Genomic DNA, 22,681 nt, shown 5'->3' with positions numbered 1-22,681 from the left:
GCCATGCAGTTTCTCTTGAAATTGATATATTGAGGAGTTTAATTAGGAATTTTAAAAACTATAGTAAAATAATTTTATTAAAAAAATTTTTATGTGCTCTATAGGGCCATTAACATATTTTCTGTGGCTTAGACTCTTATTTAGAGGGATAAAATATGTGAGAGTTTAAAAATGAATTAGTTGATTGATCACATTTTCCCTTGAATTTCTAAAATAACTCAATAGCAGAATTCACAAACTTGTATAATAAATATATACCTGCACACTTCTGAAATTCTCATTGAAAGTGCTGTATGTATACAATACAACTTAAGATTATTCTCATCGTTACTACTACCACTGCTTTTGCGACATACAAAAATTATTATTATTATTTTGGCTTTTTATTTTTCATCAGGATTTCTCATCCTAATTGTTGAAAGAAATTATAAAGTAAATGAGTATGTGTAAAATAATTCCTTAATAATTTTATTAAAATTATATTACAATATAAAAATTTACAAATATGAAAATTTTTACAAGACAATTTTCAATAAATGTGTTTATGAGAATAAATTTTCTAAAATCAAGTCATATTTCTGTTATTTGTTGGCATGCATGCACAAATTTTCTCTTAATATTTTATCTTTCTTGCTTCATATCATGCGAATTAGATAAGTGCAGTACATATAGAATTTAATTATATTATTGAAAAATAAACAAATATTAAAAGTGATTAATCTTTTAAAAGAAAGTGTATCATTTTTAATATTTGCTTGTAATATTTCTCTATAATGCAGTTAAAAGGAGAGCATAATTTGATCACAGTAAATATAAATGTATCATTTTCTTCAAAATTAATTTTTTTTAAATTCCAAAGAGGGAAAGAAATGTTTTATATTGTTTAAAAATTTCTATACTAAATAATGATGAACAAAATTGCTTCTCCTAGCATTTATATTTTATCGTCAAATAATTGAACTAATATTAGTTATTTAGATGTGTTTAGTTTTATAAAGATCAAATTCTTATAAATACTTTAGAATTCTGAAAAATCAGAGTAAGTTTCTAAATTTATAAATTTTAAAAGCAATTAAAAATTGCAACTATTAATAAAAATTGACATTAACATTTCAAAACATAAAATTTCACATTTCTTATACATATCAATAAATGTTAGTGTGTTTGAATCATGAACATTAGTAAATCAAACAAAAATCAAAAGGTATGGAACTAACAATAACAAAAATTTATTGGAATCTTATTAAAGAAACAGCGATCATTTTTTGATTATAAATCATTAATGTTATAATTTCGAATTGCTAGTCTTTCAAAATTCTTTTAATGCATGTATACTTAACATTTTCAATAAGCAATCACTTACAATAATTTTCATTAATTAAATAATATGGTTAACGAATATAATGGTCCGAACCTTTATTCTTCGAAATAAAGGTTAATTAAAGATTTCAATTGTAAAGAATGGTTATCTGACCGTACTATTTCATAGAAAAAGAAAAAAAAAAAAAAATACTATGAACACTTTAATATACGAAGATAGTAGTAAAATTTGCTAAAATAAAGAATTATTTTTGTTTTTTCATGTATTTTATATTGATATTAACAGTTGATAAAGTATGGCAACTAAAGTAAATAAATGCTGTTTATACTCCTTTCTTGAATTAAAGACTGTTTCTTTATTCTATACTACATTTTTTTGCGAAAAACCTATTCCCTTCTCTACTTCTATACTATTCATATTCGCCGTCGGGATCTCGAAATGTGAAGGATGGCGCTGTCAGCTTCCTTATCCATTATTTAAATTTTTTTTTTATTTCAAATGAAAACAAGGAAATATTGCCTTAATAAATGAATTAATTTTTAAACGGAAATATATAAATGTCAACTATATTCAAATTATGCATATAACCAATTTTAATATTCCACATCAAAGAAAAACATTTTCGTTCTTGCGACATTAAATTGGTCAGTGCATGATTATTTTCATCTCTTAGCTGAGATTAATAAATAAAATAATATAATTTCAATTCGATGGAATTTATTAAAGTGCATGTTATGCCTTGTGATTTAAATGACTATTCTCGGATGCGCTGTACCTACTGAGGGCGCTAAAAGCAAATTCTGACAATATTCGCAGTATACAGTAACCACAGTAATTGGTCTAAATAATGTTTTCTAAAATCAGTGCAATAGGTACAACAGTAATTTTTCTTTACCACTAGTATTATGGTTTTATCTTTTTGATTTTTCCAACTGAATTTTTTTTAAATCTGACTTTACATGTCGGAAAGATTATATAACGATTTCTCGTTAAACTTTAAATTACCACTAGAAATATTTATTTCTTTAATCTTCCTATAAATAAGAGATTGCTCTGAACGTAGTTTAGGTGGTCCGATGCCTATCAGACTTTCAAACTGAACCCGTTTTCCAATAGAATGATTGCTTTCGTTTGATGGGTGAAATTGACCACAACTTTTTGCATTAGTTATAATTCATTGACAAGCTCTGTCACACTGCTTATTCTTGAAGATTTTGCTGATTGGATTTGGTTATATTACCAAAAATCATCAACTTGTGAACGTTACAACAAACAGGTAGTAAGCGGAAATTGCAATTGCTATTTAGTATGCTTTTAATGGTTGAACATGAACTTAACTGTTTAGTTTTTAATGATCAGAACATAGTAATTTCTTAATATTTTGCGAGTCTGATAGTTCCAGTTCTAGCAGGGGCAGATTACGATTTCTGGGAACCGTTACTTTCAACTAGTGTGTATATTTAAAACTATTGTAATTAGATATTTTATTAAAAATAAAGATGTTGAATCATTATTTCATCTATTTAATTTTAAATAAAATCTTTGTGGTTAAAAAGTTATGTATTCAATAACTTGGTATTTAAATCTCAAATTCAAACGCACAAGGTATTCGCATGTAATCTTCAAAATATTAAAAATGAAAGATCATCATCCACCAAACGCACTGCAGTTCGTAAGGAAATTGATCCTTTTCATACACTTAAAGCCGAATATTTGACCTTCTGGAATCATTCCATGTAAATCGATTGACACATTCTATGAAATAACGACAATGAAATCAAGATGAGAAAAAATGTGCGAAAATTACATTTAATCTGGGCTTAAAAGAATAGAAATTTAGTTTGTCAATCGTAAATTTATTAAAAAGTAGCTCCAAATAAAGACAGCTTTTCATCCTTAAGCAATATCTCTAATTGTCCGAAGTGGAAAGGGAGGAGAAGAATGTTATATTTTATGATTTTTCTGCAAAACCACATAGAGGATTGAGCTCACTGAGATTGTAAAGTTACTAGTATTCATTAAATTCTTTTTAAATAATTCGACTTGTTTAAGCCGCTATGGCTCCTCGAAGAGTTCCCCCCCCCCCCCAAAAAAAAAAATCAATATGAACTATAAAAGGAAAGGTGTATTTGATACTGCATTAAAACTTAGAAACTCAGTAATTGTGTTCTTTTCTTTGAATCGAGAGGGACAGCGCGAACGCAGTCCCAGCTACCAAAAATTGTGCACCCCAAGCAACCGCGATTTGCGGATGTGGCGAACGTCAACCCTCCGAAGTGCAATGGAAGGTCTCTGCTCGGGGGAGCCTCCTTGTTGATCAAGGCATCCCCAGTGCCAGGTAAGTATGAATTCCAATTGAAACTCGAAATTTTATATACATTACAGTTTTTATAGAAAAAGTGGTAGGTTTTTGGAAATCTTAAAAATATCGGTTAGTATCCATCTTTTTAGTTTTGAATATTTAAAGCGTTTTATATTCATAATAATGTTTTTTTAATTAATAAATCTGGAGAATAATTAGGCCAGCACAAAAATTTAATTAATGAAGTTTAGGCAATGAATTTAATTTTTCTAAATTTCAGTTGATATTGTGCACTGTTGGTAATGAAATATAGATGGCGCTGGTTTGAAAATAATACATTCTTCAGGATCTCGCATTCATGCCTGCAGCGGCGTAAAAATAAAAGAAAAGTTATCTTACCATGTGTTCTTTTGGAATATGCACATGCTGTGTTTGGTTCCAAACGGATCCATTGTTTCTTATTTCAATTAATAACAATTCTTTCATTTTCAGTTTTTGAACAAAATTAGTGAATTATTTTTGTCTTAGAAAGTATTTGACAGTAAACTTTACTATATTGACTTAAGACACTTTTTATCCATTTTTATCCTCATTTATTTATAGAAGGTTAAAAAAATTAATTTAAAAATATCAGAAACTTCCATTTTTGTACATGAAAGAAATCTAAAAAAAAGTATATTTAATTAGTTGTTTCATTTATCAGATATCTTAATTATATTTTAATTATTATCTTTATATTCGATTAAGAGTAATAGTAATAATTGAAATATAACAAATATGATTATACCATGTATATGCTTTTCTATGCTTATGCCATATAAATGTACTAAGTTACCTAACTGTACTTCTAATATAGTATCCAATATAGCAATAGAATTTTTGAAGCATATTGACTTCTCTTTTCACTAATTTAGCAGAAGTTTTTTTTTTGATGGGGGAACTCACCTCTTCTATATATATATGATTTTGTATCAATGCCATACTTATTACAAATATTTGAAAATATAACAATTGGCCACAAGTTAATTTTTCTTCTGCAAGTACAGATTTTGTAAAATTATAATAAAGGATTACTTGAGGTTTTTTAGATTTTGAAGTGACAACCTTTTTTTAGGGTGTAGTGTGCTTTGAATAGTAATATATTTCTTTAGGTTATGTATGCTCGAGCATAGTATTATTCGTGAATATAAATGTAGGTGAATACATGGATTTCATGTTTTAGGAATAGTTCATGAAGAGTGAAAAGTTTGTTTCTTCTCATATATTCCTTTTCAGTAACATTTGTCCAAGTGTATATGAGGAAAAGTTGTCACTTATTATATTGCCATAAGACATACCATTACTTGAGACCTTAAGATAAGTGGTAGTTTTAGATTGTTTTGGCAATATATCTATCCATATATCAGAAAATGGCTGTTAATTTTTCCTTTTCTCTCTTGCAAGGACATGTTTCTCAATCATTAAATCTCAAAACTATTGATGAAAGAATCTTTGCAAACTTATCGTAGTCCTGAAAATAGTTCACTGATTCTATGCATCTCACAGACTTTCTGTACATTCATTGCAGAATTTGAATATATCAGCAAGCAAAAGAAAACTTATAAAGGCTCAGGATTTGGTACTATTCAATTTCTTTCCATTTATTCTTACACATACGTTTTCCTTCTATAACTGAGCTCACAATGACTACTTCCACCATGGTTGTTCTTTTTTGCTGTTGTTATGAAATACCCTAAAAACAGACAGTTCATCATGAATTTTTGAGGAAGGAATCTTAGTATGTCCAACTGTAAAATTCAAATTATCTTTCGAGAACATTTACCTGCTTGAAAAGGAAGTTCACTTCTATACTGAATCAACTTATCTTTCAATATATAGATGCTATCTGTATGTTCAATTTTTTCTGAATTATTATCTTTGTCCAAAGATAATTCAGAAGCTTTAGGAATGTGATCTAATAACTTCAACATCTGAAGCAACTAGTAAAGCATACCATGAATTTCTTTTTCTAATAAGATTTATCCATCATTCAGTTAATAATAAAAAAACCACTCTTATTAGTTGGGATTGGTTTGAACATTATTAATTACAAGAGCTCTCAGGCCAATTTCAAAATAGGAGAGAAAATTCTGTTTTCAAAAAGAAAAAATTCTTGAAAATTTTCTAATTTTTGTCTTACAGATAGTTTGAGGTGAAAGATTTTGTGGAGAATTCTTTCAAATAATTTTTTTGAATTTCGTATTGATTCTCTTTAGACTTGTAGACTTTCTGTTCCACTACATGTTTCCAGCAGTAAAATGTAAGCATGAAATAAAACTTATGAATATACAAGTATCTATATTCATAATAGTTTTTATTTTTGATTTATAAATAAATGTATTATCTATATTACAAAAGAGAAAATTGTGCTTTTTCTTTTTAAATCCATGAATAATATAAGGGTCCAAAAAACATGGAATACAGCATGTATGTAAAATTTTTGAGAAATAGGCTAATGCTGCAATTATAACAAAAGAAAGGGGGAAAATAAGCAAATATATTTCACAGAATAGCAAAAAGAACACTTTCATAAGCCCACACATTATAATCATGTTATTTTTAATTGCAAAATTAAATAGCTACAAATCATTGGGTCAAAATAGATGATACATTAGCAGCAGGGTTAAAAGGGCCACCGAATTCTAGTCTTTCAATAACTATGCATTTGATATACATTATAATGTGACTGACATTATGAGGCAGATCCACCAATCATGTGAAAATAAAATGCTATTCAGTGAAGTTTTAAAGATATAAAAGTAATTATTCAAAGGCCTTAATTACATCGTAACTATTTCAGTATTTCTTTTTACTCAATATTGACTGACTAAAAGTTTATTTATTCAAAAATTTGCAATTACTTCCCTTAAAAGACTGTGTACTTTTGTTGATTAAAATGGAAACAACTATGTTATGTTCTTGGGGTAGTTCTCTTTAAAAAGGGATAAAACATAGCTGTTTAAGTATTTTGTGTTCTTTTTTTTTATCTGTTATTTCTGAAAAGAAATTTTAATTGAAGGGGAAAAATATTTGGTTTCTTTCTCATCAAAAAATAATATAAAACACTGATTTTCCTCTCCTGTATATGATGTCGTTAATGCATCATATATGCTCATTAGCTGGTAGGTATATAAAACTGCCCAAGTTAGTTAAATAATGGTTAAGAATATAATTTTAAATTAAAAAAAAGCATTTTAAAATGATAAATTAATTTAATTGTGAAGTAATGAACTTGCAATCTTTTTCTACTGAAAGAAAAAGATTGTTTTAAGAAGAATATTTGTAAAGTAAAATAGCATAAGTTTCATGTTCTATGTAAATGAGAATTGTGGAGCAAATCAAAAATGAATGAATATTTATTAATTGAAATATGCCAGTTTTATGTCCAACTGATTAATGAATACAGTTAGCAGTTGACAAATTCATTCAAGTATTTGTTTCTCCCAGTTCAACTTCTGTAATATTTCTACCTTAATGAATTTTCTGACAAATCATACATTTATTGAATATTTATTTCATACTACTAAACAGTACAGTAACATTGACATTTTATAATAGGTCACTGAATCAATCTCAAACTCATTCTGTAGAGTTGTGGTCACACTCCTCTGTTAAGTAGAAATGCATTTACAGCTGATTTTCTCAGTAAAGATATTAAAGTTAGACACCATATGGTGGTTCCATAAAGAAATTATTTTTTGCTAAAATTTTTATTTCTGCTAAAGTTTCTTCCTCTTATTTTTAGCACTTGCAAGATGTTCTACTGACCAGCTTTGCAAACTCTATTTGAGAATTTTCATTTTCAAGGAAAAACAGATTAAGGTTTTGTAATTCAGTGTTGCCATGATTAAAAAAATTTCATGTAGCATATTTGTCTATCATGATGATTAGTTAGTTTTTTTAAATATCAGCATTAATTCAAATAGTAACCATAGTGTAATGCAAGTGTAATCTAGTTAATAGTAAAATATTAACGAATCTCAATTATTGAAATATATTTTAAAGCAAATATATTATTAAAAATAATTAGTTTTCTTATCAAATTTTCAGAACTGTATCAATTCATCAAGGAATCAAGTGAGCACACAGAAACCGATTTTTTACTGCAAAATAGATGAAGTTTAAAAAAAAAAAGAGGTATATCTAATCTCTTTTTTTTCATTCCAAAGATGAAAATTTTGTTATAAAATATTTAGGAAAAAGTTTTTCTTCATAAAATGCAATTACTTTTTCCAAAAATCAAATTTATTCCAGAATATAACAGATGCAACTTACCATAATTTACTGTCAAGTTACTTTTAGTTCTTTCACATACATTTATCAGTTTGACTCATGCATCACAATATAAAATTTGATACAAAAATCAGAAGAAATAATTCAGAAGTAATGGTGACATACTGATATATCTTAAGTGTGTTTTACATTGTATTTTTATTATTATGCATCAAAATAAAAAGAAGTACCTCAGAAATTCAGAAAGTGCCATATATTTTAGAGGACAAAGAATTTAATATCATAAGAATTATTTACCACTTAATCTTAAATTTTTATTATAATTAATTTTACCATGAATGAAATTGAATTTTAAGTTATTTAAATTTATAATTCGATGCAAGCTGCATGAAAATAAAAATTTGAAATTGAAATATATATATATTCCTAGTTTGCTCAAAGTATATAGCATTCTGCTATTTCACTAATATTTTCATAAAAATATATTCCTGTGCAGGCCATAATTTACTAATTAAGAAAAACTGAATATTTGTACCGAAGCAGAATGGATGGATTTTTGCATGAATGCATTAGAATTCTCAAAAACTATTCAGAAATTTGCATTTAACTTCTTTATATTTCTATTAAAATATTTTCAGATTTAAAAAAAATATTAACAGAAAAATTAAAGTAATTCTAATATATTTTTAAATTAAAATATCCTCTTTGAAAGAATAAAGAGAAATTTTTATGTGGTGGTGTAATTTAATCTTCGCTTCTGACTTGCCATGTTTTTTCTGTTATGTTATTTATTGATTTCAGTGAAACTATACATAGTAGAATACATTTTTGCAATAAAGGTATGTATGTAATTTTAGTATGTATGCATGCATATTTTAATTTCAATTGGAAAACCGATTTTTATTTTTTAATATGTAATATTAGGAAAGCAACAATGCTCCTTTTTATCCTTTGCAAAACAATCATTCATTCGTTAGAACTTATAAACCAATAATTTTAATTTAAAACAGAAGGAAAGTAAATAAAATAACTTTTTTGAAGAGGAAAAGCTTTTAAATTAAATGAGATTTAAGACAATTTGTACAAAATAGAAGCAAATTTTGTACAGATCACATGTAGAAAATGAATTACCCGACAGGAATATTTAAAGCAACAATGCACTATATATAGATTTTTTTTTAACAGAATCCATAATTCATTAAATAATAATAAAGAACAAATCTTACTATTTTATATGAGTGATTATGGATTTGTACAAGGATGGAATGTATGATTAAAACTAAAACCATTTGAATAATTGTTAGCAAAATTTTTTCATATATTTTATCTTATTCTATATCAGTATTCAAGTATATTCTTGTGTTTTCTTTATTTTAATTGTTCTCAGACAAATATGCTAATGAGTGTTGTTCTTAATACTAAAATAAAGCATATTGCAAAAGTTTGGGTAACCATCAAGATATACTGTAATAGATTTTTTTTCTGCATTTGCAAGTAATCAATAATAATGCTATCCATTAAAGTTTTACATGAAAATGTTGAGATAGAAATAATGGAATACAAACTTCAAATGCAAAAGCTATTTTATTTTTCTGTAAGTACATTAATTACAGTTCTCAATAAAATAATCTCATAGGAATGCCTGAAACATAATCAAAGCTTACATAAAAAACAGAAATTATTTGTTGGATTATTGCATGATTTGTGATTGTTGAATAGGAAGGAATTTTTATATCACAAATAAAAATCAAAGCTATGATTATTTGAAACAGGTAAAAATTTATAAGTACGCAAGTAACATTCACATTATAGAAAATTAAATGGTAAAAAAGTATAAAAAATATCCGAAATGATAAAAAGCTCAAAGTAAAGGAAGCTTTGCTTTATTAAAGAATTAGTATATAAAATACCAATTCTGCATACAAAAATATATTTTATGAACATCACACATAGCAATTATTATTTATTTTGAAAATTCTGAAAATATTTACATGAAGGCAATTATTGTGTGGAAACAAATTATATTCTGGTTTTCAATAAGTTTTCTAGTTTAATAGCATCTGCAGCAAATTTTCTGATGCCGTCAGACAGCTTATCACTTGCCATTGGGTCATCATTCAATTCCCATCTGAATTGAGGCTCGTCGAAACTTACTTTCTCAATATTCATATTCTTAGCTAAACAAGAAAAACGATACATAAGTGGAATATTTTTTTTAAGTTAGAAAGTTCTATAAAAAAACTGTATGAAATACTCTAGAATTATTAAAAGCATTTACTTGAATATTACAAAAAGCAACCACTTTAAAGTAGAGGTATCTTTGTTATATATTTAAAGTTGTTCAGTATACTGATGAAAGTTAACAGTAGAAATTAGATTGCAAATTCACTCCATTCTATCTATTTCTTTAAAAACAACTTATGATTTTCAAATCTTTTAGAATAATTGCTTTAAAATCTTAAGTTAAATCTTTAAAAAGTTAAGAAACTTTTAAGAAATTTTACTCCAATTTATCTTTTATTGTTTCAATCTCGCACATGTAACTTATAATGTCTAATATATACTTTTTGTATTAAAATATGATTTATTTGCAGAATTTTATGAGATAGGAACCAAATATGGTTTGTCAACAACAAATAATCAGCAAAGCTTATACCGATGCAACCATTAAAATAAAAATAAAAAAATGTGGAAAATTAAGTCATATTATATATATATATTATTGATATGTGTGTACACAATTCAAGTATTCCTTTCAGTCAATTTGAAAAATATTCGTTTATTAAAAAATACATATAAGGTAACTTGAATTCTTGTGTTAGATTTAAATAATTTTATCAAACAAAGTATTTTATCTTTTATTTATCTTATTTTATACACAGCAAATTATCCAGGAAAAAAATCAAATTATTTCTTAAGATTCAAAGGAATAATTAGTTAAATTTGTACATACCAGTTTCAGGACTCAAATATGGACGAATTTCATCTTTAGAATTGGCAAGTTCTTGCAAAAGTTTTGGACTAAAAAGGAGAGGAGAAAAAAAATAAAATAATTACATAAAAGTTGTTTACCACTGTAAATAGAACATTGAAACATAATTTATGCATGCAGCTACTGAACCATTATTTGACAATCATAATTTGTTTACAATTGGATAAATAAGGAAAGCCAATGCTTTCACTGAAGTAGTCTACAATAGCCCATACAATGTTCATTTAAATAGTATGAAATGCTTATAAAATCAACATTTATCTCTCTCTCTCTCTCTCTCTCTCTATATATATATATATATATATATATATATATATATATATATATATATATATATATATATATATATATATATATATATATATATATATATCGACCCATCTTCAATCTACTCAATGAATAAAATTCCATTTTTACCTAATGCTATTTATAATATTCTATGACTCCCACTAGAGATGCAAAATTTTTAAAAAAAATTTATCTTATTCTTATATCTTGGAACCAAAATTTTAAAAAAATATTTCATTGGAACTGCACAGTATTTGATTTCAACTTGTTCATATCCTTGAAACTCAGCTTTTAAACAAAATAGTAAATAATTGATTAGAAAAATTATCAAGAAAACGTTCAATACTTCATATTTGAACATCACTAGAAGAAGAATAAATGGTGCCTCATAATTAAAGTTGAATTGTAATTGCTGCAAACAAAAAATACAAAATTCTGAAAATACAATCTACATCATAAGGGAAAGAATAAAATAAAGTAAATGGTGCTTCATTATAAAATTTACACTGTTTTGTGTTGCAGCTTGCTCAATACATATATAAACATTTTCATATGTTTAAATAGCCCTTTTCATATGATATTTAAACTTAAAACATTATATTGAAAAATTTAAATCGTGAAAATTACAGCAATTAATTATAGATATAGTACAATCTGATTTTGCTAATGAAGCATAATTTACAAGTTGTGATAATAAAACATAAAAAACAAACAATTCTATCAATAAAGTATATATATATATATATATATATATATATATATATATATATATATATATATATATATATAAATACACAAGATACATCTGCAACAGGCAACATTTCTGTCACATAAAAAATTATCATCGCTTTTTAAATGAGGGTAGAAGGTGTATGTGTGAAGAGAATATTACAGCAAAAATCAGGAAAACTTTTGAATCCTTTCATATGATTACCCAAAATGCTTTTTATTCAAACTTCATAATTACATTATATATATTTAATAATTTTAAGCCGTGAAGTTGCCATCTTATATATTATATATATATATTTAATAAGACCCAAATACAAAAAATTATAATGTTAATGTCTTTTCAACTTATTTCAATTCCACAGATTAATCAGACAAATATTCATTGCATAAATGTATCATAAACAGACATCTTTTGAATGTTGTGAGATTTCAAATATTTACATTAGAGATTATTCTATAATATAGATTGCTTAGCTTCTCTAACTTTTGTTCAGGAAATATTGCCAACACTCCATACAATATTTATAAAATGATTGAAAATATTTTTTAAAAATTATGAATCATTTAAAAATAACATCAGTTTCAGTACATACTAAACACATAAACCAAACTACTTTCAAAAATAGGTTATCAGTATTTATGCATTTAAGTGTATCTATTTGAATCAAGATTTTTTTGTTTAAATATTCATACATTTCTGAAATGAATACAAGTCAAGAAAATACTACTTTAATATCTTGACTACCATGCAAGTTACCAGGAACCAATGGGTCCATATAAAATATATTGTAAGAAACTGAGCACAACAGTCAACGAGTTAAATTGGTTACCTTAAGAACTAATCAAAATTATTTTAAAGCTATCTGAGATTTTTTTTTAATATTTGGTACAAAAGTATTACTACAAAATAGTTCCCCTAAATTTGGTAGATAAAATATATCTCATTTATCTAAGTAACTCTTTGATCACATAATTAAAGATAAATAACAATACATAAATGAATTTTTAAATAAATAAAATTAATTCAATACCAGAAACTTGCTTATATTTGAAAGTAGGAAAAATTTTAATAAATTATCTAATTTTTACATGTCTTGCTTAAAACCTATAAATAAATGAAACAGTATTTAAAAAGATGTTTCCAAACATCTTAATGATTATACTTGCCTGATAGTCAACAGATCACAACCAGCTAAACACTTTATTTCACCAACATTACGAAATGAAGCGCCCATGACGACAGTCTTGTAATCAAACTTTTTGTAATAGTTATAGATTTTAGTGACACTAATAACACCAGGATCTTCTTTTGGCTCAAATGACTTTTTATCAGTATTGGCAACATACCAATCTAAAATACGTCCTACAAATGGTGAAATCAAAGTGACACCAGCTTCAGCACATGCCACAGCCTGTAAAAAATTAATAAGCATAAGAATCCAAAAATAAATAAAGCAAAAATTAAACAAGAAATAAAACTATTAAAATAACCTAAATTATTAGAAAATTTTCCTCTGTAAAATATTGCAATTAGAATGAGCAAATGTTGTAACACCTAAAAGTAAAAGATTATATACTACTTATTCCTACAAGATAAAGCCTGCAGTTTATATATATAAAAGCAGTAAACATAAGGGAAAAAAAAAAAAAGATTGATGAAAAATTGAATTTACTTTGAAGACTTAATAAAAATTGATAAAGTCTTTCATTCATCTTTTTTCTTGCATCTATTCTTTTTTTTACTATCTTAATACAAGTCTTTTGAATATTTATATACTAATATTACTACTTCAGTGAATAGTTAATGAAAGATAACTATTTTTACATATGATATGCATATAATTAAAATATTTTTCTTCATGTGCTGTTCGTTGGTCATATGTTTATCTTATAAATAAAGCCCACAGGCATAATAGAAGTATGCAAATTGCCAGATTAAAGATATTATCCAGTAGAAATAAAAGTCAAGATGTTTTGCAATCTTGCAACATAAATTTTATAAACTAGCATATTGTCAATTGTATCCCAAATATAAATTATGCATTGTGCACCATTCAAAACATTTGACGAGGCACAGTGTTTGACAGAGCTACCAAAATTAGTGCATAGTCACTTTGTGGATAGCAAATGATAGTTAAGAAAAGATTTTTTAAGAACTTGCATTTCAACTAAACTTTACGTTTTCAACTAATAACTAATGATAAATTGTTACACACAGAAATATTTTTATAAAATTTTAAAACTCCAAAAATAAACTTAAGTGAAACCAATTCTATTCCTGCATAATTTTTTTCTAACATTATAGATATTAAAAGATAATATTTAAGTTATATCATATCAATACTTTTCATTGTATTAATAATTGTTTGTATGTATGTATACAAGCTGTGATAATATTAATGCATGCACATTATTGCAGCTATATAAATAAGAGTAAATTTTAAAAATAGATTAATCAAGGCTAAGATTTAATGATAAAACATTTTTGGTTAGAATTTCACATCTTCTTTGCATTTTTTAATAGAGAAATTTCTATCTGACATGCATAGCAAGTAGTGATATAGGACACTTTTACAATATAAATGCATTTATTTTTTAACAATTAAACATATTTAATAAATATAGCTGAATGCTAATGCACATTTATAACATACTAGTTCAAAATATTAGGGAATATAGTAGTCTACCCTGATTCCCTATATTCTATTACATGAATTAAAACCAAAAGTCTTTAGTTTTCCTGGAAATTTAACTACAATTGATCACAGGTGTTGTTACCAAGCAATGCTTTTCACCAAACTCAAAGTAGCCATGTTTGTCAGTTAATAAACTAGTTATCGAGCATCAAGACAATTGGAAAACCTGGTAAACTTCATATTAAGATACAAATTTCTTCTGGAATACATATATCAATGACTAGAAAGTTACGTAACTAAAACAGTAATGTTAATTTCAACAATTTTTAAATGAATATTATATTTATTGGAGACTATAAAAAATTTACTAGTTTATATAAAACTATCTAACATCAAATTAACTATACATTAAGTTAAGAATACAAGATGCACCTCTAATGGTGAAAATACAAGAATAATTTAAACTTCTATAAATACAGATCTAGAAAACTACATCTTTAAATACATTTCTAGCGTTAGTTAAATGACAAAATAAAAAACACCTTTTATTTAGATTGTTTCTTATTTGATTTTCTTAATAAAGATTTGCATGTGGTTTAAAAAAATTATAAGGCTGTAATTTTTATAACTATGATTATATAAGTAGGCTTAAACAGCAAATGCATTTGAAAGGTTCCTTTGTTGTAGGGAAGATATTGAAATATTTACAGTCATTTTGGAAATTTGAACTAATTTCACTCTTCAGCACAAGTTTTTATCTTTTTTTACAATATTGAACAAATACTTAAAAAGTATATTAGAAATGCATTACACTGAAAATCTTGAAGACATTCAATACATAGAAACGTTTTTTGGTTCTCATTTAAGTTTCTGCAATGAACATGAAACGTTTTAAATAATATGACATCAAACCAAATATTAAAATAATTTGTATGTTATTCATGAAAGTATTTACAAAAGATTGCTTGAAATAACTTGCATTTTACAAATATAGGCTTAACAATTTCTATACGGCATAAAAAAAGTTTCATATATAGTGAAATAATACTCTGAAGTAATACTAACCTGTGCAAAATTAAAAAGCAGGGTCATGTTGCAATGAATTTGATATTTTTCTTCCAAAACCCTTCAAACAAATGAAAAAATATTAAGTATTTATCAAAATGATAATATATACAATTTTAAGAATAATGAATAGGTTCTGTACCCATTCTGCAGAAACATGTTCACTAATTTAAAAATGACATCTTTTGCAAACTAAAACTTCAAATATACATAATATTGCAGCATTTTACACTCTATGACCGGATTATATTGCATCAACATATTTGATAAAATATGAGATATGGTCAATTAAGAATATTTTGTTAAAAACCTTGAAATTAATTATTTTTATGCGAGTTGCTTATAAAAAATATTTTTTCTGATTTGCTGCTATCTATATTATGTAATTCAATTCTTACTTGCATATTTGGAATAAATTAATGCAATAATCTTTCATTATAAATCTTGCAATTTTAGAATTTTTTTTCTTCACCTCCAAGCCCCCCTTCCCCTCCCTCCAATCTGAAATAAACTTTTCCAAGATTCTCAAATAAAAATTTAATTTTACACAAGAATGATAAAATTATATCATTAGGATATTTCAATACACATTTATGGAATAGGATGGCATTATCTGAAAAAAGGAAGTATTTAATTATCAGTTTCCTCATTTACTGATGCCTGCAAACTTTTTCAGTCATCATATCAATAATTTTCATCTAATTTCTTTCTAATTCATTGCATAATTGAATAAACAGAAAAATAGTAGCATACATTTAGATCCAATCTTGCATACATTCTGACAGTATTGTATATAAGTACTTTTTCTTTCACAAGAATTTAATGTTGCATAATTTACACTTTTTGTGGTTACTTTAAAAGAGAAAAGTTGATACAGTCTTTCTTTCTTTGAATAAATAATGATTTTTAATGTAAGTGGAATTTTGAACTACATTTCAGAGTTTTTATCAAACAGCCTTGTTAACTGCTATAATATAATTTAAGATTTTTCAAAATATTAGTAAACTAAATATAGAATAAATTAAAAGTTCATGACCTGAAACTATCTAAAAATTGATAAAACTACTACAACGATTATCATCCAAATATTCTATGTTTTGTATAGCTTTTATTTAATCTAAGGATTATATGTCTAAATAAAGTTGTGTATTTCTAATTCGGATCATGTTCGGCAAATTTCTTATGTAATAAAATGTAAGCAACATTTTGATTGAAAAAGACAATGAAACAATTGGAAACTGATTAGCAGATTTTTAAAACTCACTATTTCAGAATTACACTTAAACATGAATAGTAAGGTTCTAATTGTTATTTTACTGAAAATGCACACAAAATGAAATTTTATGCAATATTTGAAATGAAATTTCCTCCAAAATAAAGCTACATTGTTAGAAAATTTAAATTAAGTTTTTTTGATGATTAATACATTAGTGTATACTTAATATACAACCTTATATGTTTTATAATTTAGTTTAAAAAATCATTCTGATCAAACACATACAAAATACCATTATTTATAAAAAATATATTTACTTTGCAGCCTGAATTCCTTCCCATGTAGAAGCTAATTTGATAAGTATACGATCTTTATGTATTCCTTCCTCTTCATAAAGTTTGATCAACTGTCTTGCTTTCTCTATGGAAGCTTCCTTATTAAAAGACAACCTAATAAACATAAAATGTTTATTGTTTCTTTAATAAACACATACATTAATTTAAATTAAAAACTAAGAAAATAATTCCATTATTTCCAACTGGAACAAAATTGAGGGAAGGAAAAAAGCTTTTCCAAAACTATGATTTGCCAAGCAGAACTATGTCAAAATCAAATAACAAAAATTTAAAACCATTGTATTTTACTTATAAATAAAAAATAAGCAACTAGACTAATTTTTAAAACTAATTAAAAGCTCTTTTAATTAGTTTGCTGAAAAATGTTAAAATATTATTAAAATTTAACAGTTCCTTTTCTTCAGCTTAATTAACACATGTCAATATTTTAATCAAGTGGGTTCATTATTGTTTTTACTAGAGTAAAATTTCTTGGTTTTAAGCAGATAAGATAAAACTTTTTTTTTTTTTTTTTTTTTTTTTTTTTTTATGAATGCAAAAATCTTAATACTTATTTACTGATTAATGTTGATAGTGTACTTTTAAGACTCTCATATTTGAGCAGAGATTATTTATTGAAATGAAAAAGTTTTTTTTTTTTCCCCTTACTACATGATTCTAAGTTAATGATTTATATTCAGTCTAAAAATATGGAAATTTTAAATAATACGATTAACAAAGTGGTTTTTTTTTTTAAACAAGAAATTTTGAGAATGATAGAATACTTTATCTAAAAAATATGAATATTCAAATAATAATGTTCGGAATAAATAGATAACCAATCATATGCAAATATATTTTCAGAAACATTATATATTCTATTTATTTTGCATATTCATGCTGCTGAAGAAAAATGGTAAAATTTGTTCTTATTATTGCATAAAAAAATATAAATATACATAATAAAGAATGTTGGATTTTCAAGAATGAAAAGTTATAAAATTACCATCAACCTATGAACAAAATGAGGTAATTAATATATGAATTTCATCATGAAAACTTATAAATTATAAAACATTGATTCTATTGACAATATGTATAAAACTGTCTTTTAAAATGAACAGAGCTGAACTCCCATTTAAAAAAAAAGGGATGAATTTTACATTGCATAAATAATATTAAAATTTCCAATGCTCATAATTCAACTCATTCTTTTATGCCTGTCTTACATAAAAGTGTATTGCATTTTTTAAGAATAAAATATTTGAAAAATACTTATTTAAACAAAAACTGGTTTTCTCCTATTATTTGATTTCCTGTATTAATTTAATTCTCTCTTGTACAGTAAAGTTTTACCTCGCATCCACTTCTGTAGACACACGGCCAGGAATGATTTTCAGAATTTCACAACCAAACAAAACACATAACTTATCCATTGCAGAGTTTATTTGTTCTTGAACAGTTCTAAAAATTAAAAAAAAAAAAAATTATAAATATTTTATGTAGATCACATATATATTTTATAAAAACCGTCTAAAAATGATTTTACATAACAAAGCAAAGTATTTATTTGGAACAGAAAGATGCAGAAAAAAATGCAAATATGAATGTAGAAACATACGAGTCTTAAGTCTGTACATTCACAAATTTAAATGTAAATTTATTTAACAATTTTTTTCAGATCCTTATTGATATAATAACAGATGACAATATATTTGAAATAACACATTATATATGTTTATACACCATTACTGATATTAAAATAAATGTATAATAAGGATGAAATGAATAGCTCAAAAAACATGTATATAAAATATACTATAGTTGGAATTATATAAATTAACCACCTTAAGTACTCTTCTAAACTGAGATTGTATTTTTATCTCTTGCAACTTATCTTAAACCCATTCAACATTCCTCTTCATAATTTTTTTCTTCTCTCATATGAGGTAGTTTGATCAAATCGGAATTGCCTTTTGCATTTAGTTCAAGTTTTTTCATATTAAGATTCTACAATCTTTTTGATTGAGTAGAAATGCAAATGCACTAATGCTGATCTAAATTCAGTCATAAGTATGCAATATGGAACTAATAGTAGAACATTCTATATAGTAAGCACTAATTAATAATACAAATATATAGTTATAACAAAGTCTTTTTTATTATAGTATTTTTTACACACACAATCCTAATTAAATGTTTATGATTCTCCAAAAATCTAGTATTCATTTACGACATTTACAAATCATGTTATAACAGTCAAAACTAGGTTACAATAAAAATTCAGTATTAATTTCAACATTTGTTCAGCAAAAAAAATTATAGAAGTTGAGGTAATTTTGAGCCTTTAGTATTAAAATGTGACAAAAGAAAAATAAAGGAGTTTTTTTTTCTTAATGTAAAATTAGATAATTAAACATCCAAAATTTTAAACTAATTAACCTTTTATAATAAATACAAAAAAGACATTTTAATTATTTAGCAATAATAAATATTTATACTAAATTTGTAACAAAAAGGAATAAAGTATTTTAAATTACTTTTAAGTTGTTTTTAGCCTTTCTTGATATCTATGCATTTTTTCAAATCCATACATTAATTTATTTTTAATTCCACTGTTATCAAGCGTAACTACATACGATTTAAAATAATTAACGAGATGATTTACTTAATATTGTGAAAATGTTTATTCTAAATTTGCTGCAATTTTCCAAGTTATTGAATAATAATTGCAGTTATTTAACACAACAACATACTTTTCAAGTAATAAGTCCTTTACTGTTTCATTGGAAGATTCATACAAAGTTAAGAAATTATTACAATCATTAAAAATTATTAGTCAATGTATTGCATTTAAACTATTTTACTGAATAAAATATTACTCAAATGCAAAGTAAAGTAAGTATGCAAAGTAAAGAAGTAAAAGTAAACTAATACAAAATACAATCTCTTAAAATATTGCTGTTTTCGAATCACATTTATTTTTTAAAATGCAAGTTCTTATCCCTCAAAAGGATGGAATTTATAATAAAAACATGAAACTTAATTTTCCTGCTATAAAAACTAATAATTCCATACTCATTTAAAATAAAAATCCAATTAAATATTACATTTTTTACATTCATGAAAATTTGATATATTCCCAATTATTAAATTTAAATGGACAAAGAATACCGACAACATTTAAATTTTAACTTGAAAAATAGATTAATAGATAAAAACTTCCATTATTAGATATAGAATATATTACTTGCAAAAGACCAAGACTAGTTTTTAGCCATTGTCACTTGTTGTCAATGCATTCTTTTTTAAATCAATAAATTAATTTATTTTTAATTACACTGCAATCAAGCATAACTACATACGATTTAAAATAAGTAAATAATCAATGATATATTTATAAATTCCATTTATCAATGTAAGAATATTCTCATTTCCATTACAATGAAATCAACATAATAGCAAGTTAATCAATTCATAACAAATGATTCTGTTTCTTACTAATAAAATAAACTTACGTTCCATGAGTTTTCCCATAGTTTACTGCTTTTTCTATTAAGTGCTGATAATGATTTAATTTTGAAGCAGCTAAAATCAAAGACGGATTTGTGGTTGCATCTGTTGGTTGATATTCCTTCATAGCTGTTAAATGGGAGAAAACATATATTAATTTATAGTCAACAAATATAACTCTATAATAGCTCATTTTTCATAATAAACGATACAAGATTTCATAAAAACAATCGTCATCAACTCATATTAAGTATTTCAAATTTTTAGTTAATACTTTGAAATGCTTTACATTAAATTTTAATGAGATTTTATTCAGCATTATATGAAAAAAAATTTCTATTTCAATGCCACTTTTTCATTGGATATTAAAGTCAAATAACATAGTTAATTTCAAGTACAAAATACGAAATTATCTTCGTTTTCATATAAAAAAAAAAAAAAAAAAAAAAATTAAATCTTCGAAGGATCTTATTAAATATCTAGCTGATATGCATACATATTCATGATTTTTATATTTGAAGTCCAAATATAAAAATAGAAGCGTTAGGTTTTGTTAGTGAAACAGAATCGGAAATTCCGTAATAATATACAAATTTTGACTTAAAATTTTCATGGTTTTTTTTATAGCTATTTAGTTTTTAAGCCATTTCCCAATAGAGATTTTTCAAGAGCAGATATAATAAGTAATAACTGTTATTCTAGTCTTAGAGCAATTTTGTTTCAATCAAGTATATATAGAAGTCAAATTACAGAAACTGTAGATTAAAAGTAAATTTATAATTACCATCAAACTCTCCTGTGTCGGCAACAACCACAGTGTATTTTTTTAACTGTTCCAAGGAATTCATTTTGGTTAGAAAGTTAAATTTTCGTTACTTCCGTGTTTAAGAAAAGCCGACTATAAATTTTCTAGACTCACGAGTGATCACAAACACACGCTGAAAGAATGACGTGAAGGAAATGTAGCCTGACAAGCTCTACGATAACGTGTATCAATCTCTAGAACAAAGCATGGAATCTGAAAATGATTATTGGGCAATTCATTACGCAGTAGCGCCTCCTATCTGCACTCGCCTAACCGGCCGGTAAAGCGTTCGAATCATGTATCGTTTATGGTTCGTTTTATAAGCTCTATTAATTTTCTATTCAAGCTCCAGTAACGAGGATTGCTTATATGGGAGGCTTAATTGTATGTGTAATACCCTCAGATACGATTTTCTTTTATTTGAGATTAAAATACACTTCTAAAAAGAAAAAAACATTTATTTTTATTTTATATGAAAGATTGGAAAAAAAAAAAAAATGGAATATTTATTATGAGTTTTTGCGTCAAACAGGTGAATTAAAAGAGCACTAAAAACTTTCAAAATATTTTGTTATTCTATTTCTATTGAAGTTTATGGTCCTTGATTATCAAAAAAGCAGATATATATATATATATATATATATACTTGGATGAGTTAAATGTTTTACATATTTTCTTGTCTGCGAAATATACAAAGGAAAACTATTATAACTGTCAGATGATACGAAAAAACCTATTTTTGGAATTATGTCTGTTTGTGCAAACTATAACTGAAAAATACAGAGAGGTGACGAAATTTGGTATTAATACAATTTATTGAAGTTTTATGAAAATTTGAATAAAATATGTTGAAAAAAATCTATATCTTTCCGTATGCATTTGGATATGAAACTCAAAAATCCAAATCTATATAGATGAAATTTGGTATTTCTAATGATGCAGATTTATTATTAGAAACATTTCTGTGCATTCAATTTTTGATTAAATCTGTGAAGAGCGGAAGTATTATTTGTTTACATATTTACGTGTATATGAATGCATTAATTCAAAAATGCAATGATTTGGATAAACTAAATTGGTACGCATTCTAGTAGCCGAAATTGTAGATTTGTGACAAATTTTAAATCCATTCAATGTAAAAAATGGTTTTCAAAATGCATACTTAGTTTCCTTTTTTACAATACGAAGCGGAAAGGTCTCTTGC

At 25.3% G+C, this 22,681-nt stretch overlaps 2 protein-coding genes and 1 non-coding gene across 3 annotated transcripts in view; 1 reads left to right on the top strand and 2 right to left on the bottom strand.

The window, feature by feature from the left end:
• LOC129962950 (very-long-chain 3-oxoacyl-CoA reductase-A-like) overlaps positions 1 to 22,681 on the top strand; it is a 74,796-nt gene that overhangs the window by 32,070 nt on the left and 20,045 nt on the right. Inside the window, exon 2 of the mRNA XM_056076954.1 lies at positions 3,473 to 3,659. Coding sequence (XP_055932929.1) covers positions 3,473 to 3,659 — 187 coding nt within the window. The remainder of the gene's footprint in view (positions 1 to 3,472; positions 3,660 to 22,681) is intronic.
• Positions 3,507 to 3,667, bottom strand: LOC129964417 (U1 spliceosomal RNA). Its single transcript, XR_008784194.1, has one exon. It is a non-coding gene; the product is annotated as a U1 spliceosomal RNA (small nuclear RNA).
• On the bottom strand, positions 9,461 to 21,671 carry LOC129963872 (transaldolase-like). The gene is made up of 8 exons (XM_056078451.1): positions 21,457 to 21,671; positions 20,678 to 20,801; positions 18,516 to 18,623; positions 17,142 to 17,273; positions 15,609 to 15,669; positions 13,075 to 13,319; positions 10,849 to 10,916; positions 9,461 to 10,072 (listed from the first exon to the last, which is right to left on the bottom strand). Exons 1-8 carry the CDS (start codon positions 21,518 to 21,520, stop codon positions 9,915 to 9,917), a joined length of 960 nt encoding a protein of 319 aa, XP_055934426.1. The 5' UTR covers positions 21,521 to 21,671; the 3' UTR covers positions 9,461 to 9,914.

The sequence above is a fragment of the Argiope bruennichi genome, chromosome 3 (assembly GCF_947563725.1).
Source record: "Argiope bruennichi chromosome 3, qqArgBrue1.1, whole genome shotgun sequence".
In the NCBI taxonomy this organism is placed as follows: domain Eukaryota; kingdom Metazoa; phylum Arthropoda; class Arachnida; order Araneae; family Araneidae; genus Argiope; species Argiope bruennichi.
Note: the sequence above shows the minus strand (reverse complement) of the source record. Positions and strands in the feature narration are given on the sequence as shown.

Coding starts and splice junctions, on each gene's coding strand:
- LOC129963872 (XM_056078451.1), bottom strand. CDS start 21,520: ATGAATTCCTTGGAACAGTTAAAAAAATACACTGTGGTTGTTGCCGAC. Junction 17,274..18,515: donor TCTACAGAAGTGGATGCGAG/GTAAAACTTTAC, acceptor TATGTTTATTAG/GTTGTCTTTTAATAAGGAAG. Junction 10,073..10,848: donor ATATTTGAGTCCTGAAACTG/GTATGTACAAAT, acceptor TTTCTTGTTTAG/CTAAGAATATGAATATTGAG.